Source organism: Neovison vison, chromosome 7 (assembly GCF_020171115.1).
Source record: "Neovison vison isolate M4711 chromosome 7, ASM_NN_V1, whole genome shotgun sequence".
NCBI classification, from domain to species: domain Eukaryota; kingdom Metazoa; phylum Chordata; class Mammalia; order Carnivora; family Mustelidae; genus Neogale; species Neogale vison.
Window position 1 is genome coordinate 55,933,614 of NC_058097.1, and position 9,034 is coordinate 55,942,647.

General features: G+C 47.1%; 1 protein-coding gene across 1 annotated transcript; it reads left to right on the forward strand.

The window, feature by feature from the left end:
- The first annotated feature begins 949 nt into the window (after nucleotides 1-949).
- Nucleotides 950-6,262, forward strand: LEUTX (leucine twenty homeobox). The gene is made up of 3 exons (XM_044260120.1): nucleotides 950-956; nucleotides 5,029-5,180; nucleotides 5,855-6,262. Exons 1-3 carry the CDS (start codon nucleotides 950-952, stop codon nucleotides 6,260-6,262), a joined length of 567 nt encoding a protein of 188 aa, XP_044116055.1.
- The last annotated feature ends 2,772 nt before the right edge of the window (nucleotides 6,263-9,034 follow it).

Consider the following 9,034-nt stretch of genomic DNA (forward strand, 5'->3'; position numbering starts at 1 on the left):
GGTCCTAACACATCCTCCTTTCTCTCTGCCTGCTTCTCTGCCTACTTGTGATCTCTGTCTGTAAAATAAATAAATAAAATCTTAAAAAAAAAAAAGCAATTGGCATTTGCTCAGAACTCTCCTTGGGACTTCAATGGTCCCAAATGCAAACTCCTTAACAGAATTTACAAGGACGTCTCTGATTTAGGCTTTGCTAAGAACTTCACCCTTGTCTGCTGCTGCCTCTTCTGAGAACAACAGCCTGGTAGGGGGTATGATGAGGGGCTTTTCCATGCTCCCTGTCCCCTCTCTCCCTGCTCTGAAGGTCTCCCTGGGAGCTGCCCATGCACAGAGCCCATCATTCGGCTTCTGGATTCCTTCATCTTACCAACCTACTCTTTCTCCCAGCATCCCATGTGCTTCCTCTTTTGCCCTGAGTGGAAGTTCTGGACATTTTATCCATTTTCTGTTTGCTTGACTTCCGTCTGTTTCCCTCCACTGTTGAAGCTCAGAGATTGTCTGGGATCTCTGCTTTATCCAGAAATCAGCACAGCATCAGGCACAGAATCAGTTCTTTTTTTTTTTTTTTTTTAAAGATTTTATTTATTTATTTGACAGAGAGAGATTACAAGTAGGCAGAGAGGCAGGCAGAGAGAGAGAGGAGGAAGCAGGCTCCCTGCTGAGCAGAGAGCCCGATGTGGGACTCGATCCCAGGATCCTGAGATCATGACCTGAGCCGAAGGCAGCGGCTTAACCCACTGAGCCACCCAGGCGCCCCCAGAATCAGTTCTTAATGCACAAGTACTGAATGGATTACTGGAAGGTGTGACGTGGAGGGAGGGATTGGGCAGGGGGCTGATTACATTAAAATCTTGCTTAAATGGGAGCTCCCTAAACCCAGCAGATACACAGACGAAACTCAGGAGGTCGGAAAACACAGAGCTGGAGTCTGTACTTCAACGGGGATAATATGGCAGGTAAGCTGGGGGCAAAGGCAAAGCATAGCAGTGAGATGCTAGAGGGTTGTGGACAAGCAGAGGAGAGTGGGTGAGGGTTTGTTGTAGCCTCTTGCCAACACCAAGTGGCCAGTTTGGGAAACCACTGGGTTGTACCAACAGGGAGCACTGGAAAACGCTTTATAACTGGACTCCACCACTAGCCGCGAGATTTTGTTTTTCCAAGTTCTTTATTTTTAAAATTTATTTATTTATTTATTTGACAGACAGAGATCACAAGTGGGCAGGCAGAGAGAGAGGAGGGAAGCAGGCTCTCCGGCCGAGCAGAGAGCCCGATGCGGGGCTCAATCCCAGGACCCTGGGATCATGACCTGAGCTGAAGGCAGAGGCTTTAACCCACTGAGCCACCCAGGTGCCCCTCCAAGTTCTTTTTAATACTTGCTACCGTCCGACTTTCAAATGTCAGCCATTTGGTGTGTGTTCAGTGAGGAAACTCAACTGAGTACATTGTTAAGATCGCGCTGGCTGTATTCGACGATTTGTGAATCAGGCAACATCCAATCTAGCCAACAGAAAGGACCTCTGGGGAGTTGTACTAAAGGAAAGACTTTTCTGGGTAGAAAGGAGCAGGGAAAGAGGAAGTGAGACTAGACAAACAAGCGGATTGGTTATTGCAAAGTTGGTTTCCTGCGCGGGGGCTAGCAGGGGTCTACCAGGTGGTTCCCTGACTAGTGGTGATCAAGTAATTTCTGATTGGTTTTAAGATTCCATCCTTGGGAGAACAGAAACTAAGTGTCAGTATGGTGATATGGGGATTAGCATGAGCCACTCCATTTTGGGCCCATTGTCTTGTTTTTAACGGTATAAAATAGTACTTAATATTTGATCCATTTCCTATTTTTTTATTACCTAGTGAAACTGAGACTCCTTGTGCTATTTTTCTTTTTTTGAGAGAGAGCACGCACAAGAGAGTGCACTGGGAGGGACAGAGGGAGAAGGAGAGAGAGAATCCAAAGCAGGCTCCACACTAAGTGGGAGGCTAATTCAGGGCTTAATTCTATGACCAACCCTGAGTTCATGACCTGAGCAGAAGAGCAGAAATCAAGAATCAGACGTTCAGGGGCACCTGGGTGGCTCAGTGGGTTAAAGCCTCTGCCAGCTCAGGTCATGATCCCAGGGTCCTGGGATCTAGCCCCGCATAGGGCTCTCTGCTCAGCAGGAAGCCTGCTTCCTCCTCTCTCTCTGCCTGCCTCTCTGCCTACTTGTGATCTCTCTCTGTCAAATAAATAAATAAAATCTTTTAAAAAAAAAGAATCAGATATTCAGGGTGCTTGGGTGGCTCCCTCGTTAAGCGTCTGCCTTCAGCTCAGGTCGTGATCCTGGTGTCCCTGGATCAAGACCTGCATCAGGCTTCCCGCTCAGTGGGAAGTCTGCTTTTTCCCTCTCCCACCACCTCCCTCCCCCGCTTGTGTTCCCTCTCTGTCTCTCTCTGTGTCAAATAAATAAAATCTTAAAAAAAAAAAAAAGTCAGATGTTCAACCAAATGAGTCACCCAGGCGCCCCTCCCTGTTCAATTTTAAAGTCCATTCTGCTTTTCTCTTGTGTGAATTCTCCACTTACCGTTTTTTATTTTCTAGAATTTTTTTTCTTGAGGCTCAGGAGAACATTTTTTTTTAAGATTTAATTTATTTATTTGACAGAGAGAGAGATCACAAGTAGGCAGAGAGGCAGGCAGAGAGAGGGAGGGGGAAGCAGGCTCCCTGCTGAGCAGAGAGGCCGATGCGGGGCTTGATCCCATGACCCTGAGATTATGACCTGAGCCGAAGGCAGAGGCTTAACCGCTGAGCCACCCAGGTGCCCCTCAGGAGAACATTTTTGTTGTATTTTAGACACTGATAATTTCTCTTATTTGCTGCAAATAAGTTCTCTCATCTGTGGTCTGTATTTTTCAATTTACTTAAGACTTCTATTGTCCAAGTATTTTAAATATTGATGTTATGATATTTATATTTTCCTTTTATTATTTATTTTGAAAGCCTAGTTGAGGGGCGCCTGGGTGGCTCAGTGGGTTAAAGCCTCTGCCTTCGACTCAGGTCATGGTCCCGGGGTCCTGGGATCAAGTCCCGCACTGGGCTCTCTGCTCAGCAGGGAGCCTGCTTCCTCCTCTCTCTCTGCCTGCCTCTCTGCCTACTTGAGATCTCTGTCTGTCAAATAAATAAAATCTTAAAAAAAAAAAAGAAAGCCTAGTTGAGAAGTGTATTTCTTTCTTTTTTAAAAAAATGATTTTATTTATTTATTTGAGAGAGAGAGAGAAACAGGAGCATGAGAAGAGGAAGGGTCAGAGGGAGAAGCAGACTCTCTGCTGAGCAGGGAGCCACAAGTGGGACTCAATCCCCGGACTCCGGGATCATGACCTGAGCTGAAGGCAGTAGCTTAACGAACTGAGCCACCCAGGCACCCCTCTTTTTTTTTTTTTTTTAAAGATTTTACTTATTTATTTGAGAGAGAACGCGCGCAACCATGTAAGTGGGGAGTGGCAGAAGGAGAGACAGAAAGAATCCCAAGCAGACTCCACACTGAGCATGGCTCTGACACAGGGCTTGATCTCATGACCCTGAGATCATGACCTGAGCTGAAACCAAGAGTTGGGTGCTCAAATGACTGGGGTACCCAGGCACCCCTTTAAGACTTTAGTCTTTTTTTTTTTTTAAGATTTTATTTATTTATTTGACAGAGAGAGATCACAAGTAGGCAGAGAGGCAGGCAGAGAGAGAGGAGGAAGCAGGATCCCTGCTGAGCAGAGAGCCCAATGCGCGGCTCGATCCCAGGACCCTGGGATCATGACCTGAGCCGAAGGCAGCGGCTTAACCCACTGAGCCACCCAGGTGCCCCAAGACTTTAGTTTTTATTATTTTAAAAAAGATTTTATTTATTTGATAGAGAGAGAGCACAAGCAGGGTAAACAGCAGAGGGAGAGGGAGGAGCAGGGAGCCGGATGTGGGGCTCAATCCCAGGACCCCGGGATCACGACCTGAGCGGAAGGCAGATGCTTAACCGACTGAGCCACCCAGATGCCCCAACTTCTATTCCTTTTCTTAAGAAAAATGTTTCTGTTCGTTCATTTGTGGTTCCTCCTCTTCCTCCTGCTTCATCTTTTCTCTGTCTCTGTGTCTTCCTCCAAGATCTTATAAGCCCCCCCACTTTGTGTTCAAAGACACTCTGAGAAGCTGCGAGAAATCCCTGACTGACCTCGTCTTCACAGTGGGGTGGTTAGCGGAATGCTGACTGTTTTGTATGTATGCCTTTGTATGCCTCCCACATATATAGAATCTTCCATGGAGAATGGATCAAATATTGCTAGATGACATGGTTTTACGTTAACATTTTAAACAACAGTAAAAAAAAAACCCCTCCCAATTTGTACCTATGATGCATCAAGCCGGTAATTAGCAGACTTGCTTTCTGGATACTCCGTGTCTTCCCCAAAGTGAGTGAATTATATGGGACTGTTTCACTGATAGAGAAAAGAGGCAAAGAGTGACAGAGCTCATAAACAGAATAATCAACATTCTTTCTCAGGTCACTAAGCTTCACGCCTACTTTCCTAACTGGCCTCGTTAATAAACAGCCGAATCAACAGCTTCAGGATCTCACGCACCGACCAGTGTAGACAGCAGTGGCCCAGAGCCTATTGCTGATTTCATGGTCTCGGACACTCAAACACTCTCTGAATCGTATGAACGCCAATGAATCCCATGTCGATGTCATGTCCCTGTGTTATACCAACAAGGACAGCTATCTTCTCCCACACATCTGATTCATTTTTCTAGGCTATGAGTTTCTAGCATATTCCTCTAGAACAAGGGGACAGTTACTTGCCCTTAAATCAGGCTTAAACCATTTTCTAGTAGGGGACACTGAATTTCAGGGACACAGGGCAGCCCCAGCAAGATGGTGAAGTGTGGGTTCCATGAGTCAACTTTTTAGACCAAGCTCTCAGCTCAGGCTCAGGTCAGGAGTTTACCTTGGTGTGTGTGTGTGTGTGTGTGTGTGTGTGTGTTTAAATGAAAGCTTTTGTCTATCCTTTTTGCAGAAAATCCAAGGTATGCTCGCCGGGGCCGCACACAATTCACTGTGGAGCAGCTCCAGGCCCTGAAGCGTGTGTTTGAAGAGACCATGTACCCAGACTGGACAACCACGGAGGAGCTCATCTCCATTACTCATCTCGATGAGTCTGTAATAAAGGTACGTCCCTGCGGACGTCTCTAGCTAGCACACCTAACCCAGAGTGTTACACACACTTGTAACTCGCACATCATGTAATTCCTGTTTATGGAACAACTGGTACATGTCAGGACAGATGTTCTGTATTTTTTTTCTTCTGATCACCTATTTCACTGAGGAACACTAAGGTTCACAGAGACTCCTCCAAGGGTTATAAACACAAGAGCTAGAATTTGAATCCAGACCTTTCTGACTCCAGAACCACAATGCTACAGGGGACCTTTTGGGGATGGATCTCAGGTCATCCCCTCGGGGTCTGTTCCTGTTCATTTCTAGGTTCTCCTTAATCAGGACGTTCACACTCCTCTAGATGTCTTGCGGCTTCTCATAGTCTCAATCTTCAGAATTCTCTCGAAAAATGCAGAACATCTACAAGACAGAAGCACCTTGCCTTATCCCCTCCCGATCTGGCGTTTCAGTGCTCTGTCCTATCCCACCCATTGCAAGCACAATCTCACGCTCCCTTTGCCATCTGGAACTCAGGACAGCAGGGGACAGATGGAACGTCCCTCCTTCACATAACTGAAGAGATGCGAGACTAGCCTTCTCATGCCAAAAGAGCCCAGTTCCCGGGAACGTGCGGGTTCCCTGTTGGACCCACCCCGCTTTATTAACCTCCCCTCCTCTCTCCCCAGACTTGGTTCAAGAACCAGCGCGTCAAAAGGAAGAAAGAGCAGCAATCAAATGGATCAAATTCATCACGACGGTCACCAAACCCGACCACTCTGGGCAAAGAGGAGGAGGAGCCTTCCTCACCTGTAACTTCAGCAAACACTCATCATCACAAAAGACCCGGCATTTCAGACACCCCTGACCATGAACTGCCTCAGTCCTCCGAGAATGAGCAACCTGGTTCCTCCAGATGGAATTCATCTTGGGATTCGCAGCCTGCAGATCTCCAAGATCTATGTCTGGGGGACTCTGATCCTCCCTGGGCCTCCAGTCCCTATGACATCGATCAGTTTACACAGCTCTATGCCCTACCTGGGGATGATGGTCCCCACAGTCTGGATCAGTACCTCTCCCCCACGTGGCCCAGGTGAAGTGGTATGGCTGACATGTCCATTTATCTGTTTATTGAAAAACAGGTGTGTGCTGGAACAGGTGTTCTGTGATCCAAATCTTGACCAACCGAGCGACATTTCCAAACGTGTTTAATGGGTCAGTTTAAGTTAAAATGGATCAGAGCCCAGCAGTCCATCTGGTTCTGTAAGGAGAAAGAAATCTCTCTACCTGGGGCTCCTGGGGGGCTCAGTTGGTTAAGTGGCTGCCTTCAGCTCAGGCCATGATTGCAGGGTCCTGGGATCAAGCCCCGCCTTGGGCTCCCTGCTCAGTGGGAAGTTTGCTTCTCCCTCTCCTCCTGCTCATGCTCTCTTTCTCTCTCAAATAAAATCTAAAAAAAAAAAGATAAATCTTAAAAAAAAAAAGAAATTGATTTACCTTTCATCATTGCCTCTAAGTTCTGTCCTGTGAGTAGTATCCTTTCAACCAAATTCAGTATCAACGACAGTCATAGGTGCCTGTAGAATGGTAGCAGAAACCAGCTAGTTTTCCTTGGGTGTTTGCCTGTCCCAGCTGAGTTAGCGCCATGAAAGCACCCCCAACAAAAGTCAATACCATGTGGACTGAGCACCGGTACCCGAAGAACCATTTTCTCTCTTTAAAAAAGTTGCAGTAGTAAAAAAGCACCTGGGTGTCTCAGTGTGTTAAGCCTCTGCCTTTGGCTCAGGTCTTGATCTCAGGGTCCTGGGATAGAGCCCTGCATCTGGCTCTCTGCTCAGTAGGGAGCCTGCTTCCTCCCCACCCCCACCCTCCTCTCTGCCTACTTGTGATCTCTCTCTCTCTTTCTCCGTCAAATAAATAAAATCTTTAAAAATAAAAAAATAAGAAAAATTAAAAAGTTGTCTTGACATCAGCAAGATGGTGGGTTAGGAGGTCCCAGCACTTGTATCTCCAGAAAAGCAATGATTTAACAAGGTACTTATGGGTGAAAATATCTCAGAGAAGAGTTCTGGAGTACGAGCCCAAGGCCTCTGTAGAAAAGCACAGAGAGCATTCTACGTGTGTCACCTCAAGCCCTAGTCCTACAATTTGCTGCCAAGGGGGATCCCCTTGGCGGGGATGCACCCCTCCCTCTACTCCACTTGAGAAAAAAAGGAGAAGATTCCAACAGCTTTCACCATGAGGACCCAAGTGGGGTCAAACACCCAATGTTCGCCCACGCTAATCCCAGCTGAGGGAGGTGCCTAGAGTCCATGCCACTAAGCTGAGCTCCTGTTGGAGGAAGGCATAGGAAGGCATAGAAGGGGACGGCTGTTCGACCCATGCACTGGACACCTGCATTCAGAGGCCCCTTGGCCCCTCTCTTGTCCCTGGACCGCGCATTCCACTTGCCTTTCCCCAATCCTAATGTAAATTCCCTCGTTTATTAAACCTTCCACGCACCAAGCTGGGGTAGTCTGCCTCTTTCTTTTGTCTCTCCTTGCCCTTTCTGTACGGTAGCCAGTTTCAAATCATACCTGGCAAGCTCCCGTGGAGCTTGCAAGCCAATGTGCCTGGGAGCTGACATTTCCACCCCATCCACACAGGCCCTGGCCCACACATGAACATCCGCACCCTTGTTGGCTAGATGGTTATTAAGAAATGGGGTGAATAAACCAGAGGTCCCGATGGTGGGACTCTGAATGGGTAGTGTGACCCCGAAGGGTACCAAACAATGTCCTGAGAGCTTGGGACAATGGGTGTAGCAAGACCCGCGCGCCTCCCTGTCCGTCGCCTCATTGCCTAACTCCAGGGTCACCGCCCACATTTGAGCACTAGGGGGCGGCATTCGCACATAACCTGCAAGACGGTGCCGGTGATGGTGCGGTCCCCTATTCCCTCTCCTGTGGGTGGGCAGTACTCCTCCCCCACAGGGAGCCGCTGCTCCCCGGGTCCACGAACTGGTCGCTCAACACGAGTGGACGTTTGTGCAGCCACCGGGACCCGCTTTGCCTGAGGACTTTCTATCCAAGTTTCCTGTGGTGTCTCCAGCAGTGTCACTCTGGGCTTAAGACCCACCCCTTATCCTTGATGTCCAATCAGGATCGAGGGCTGGATCCTTGGGGCATCAATCGGGGCAGAGGCTATTTTATTTAAAAAAAAACAAAAAAAAAAAGGTAAACAAACAAATACAATGAAAATGGGGTTTCTCCATGGAAGTAGTCCTGACAATAATTGGCACGTGAAAAAGTGGAAAATCTGAATACACCAATAATCAAAGAAGTAACAAAGGAAGTAAAAAAGCTACAGTCTTAAGAATGGCATTAGATGGTTTAGAGCCAATTCTGCCATATAATCAAACAAAGAACTCCTAGGTTGTGGGAGGAAGTCCAGAAAATAGAAAAAGAAAGGACATTCCCAAAATCTTTTGAATGCTTGGCACAATTCCTGCAACAAACCTAGAAAAAGAGGATTAAAAAGAAAACCAAAACACTAGGCAAATGTCACTCATAAAACAGAACGAAATTTAAAAAAATTAACCAATTGAACTCAGCAATGTTTTAAGACAGTGATTCACAAGAAATGGTAGGGATGCTCTTAAAAATACAGAAATATCACAACAAGGCAAAATGTGCCAGAGATTTCCGGCTCATTCCCAGGTTAAAGATGAAATCATATGGAATCATCTCAGAAGGCAGAGAAATGTTACGAATTAATGGGAGAGGCCCACCGTTCAAGTGCCTCCTCCCTCAGCCCCTCCAGCTGGAGGGGCAGGAAGCTGGAGCACAAACTGGCCATTCCTTACAGCTTGGAAAAAGAGCGAGAACAGTGAG

Excerpts from the sequence above, each read along its gene's own strand:
- LEUTX (XM_044260120.1), top strand. Across the intron at positions 5,181-5,854 it reads TCGATGAGTCTGTAATAAAG|ACTTGGTTCAAGAACCAGCG; the intron begins GTACGTCCCTGC and ends CTCTCTCCCCAG.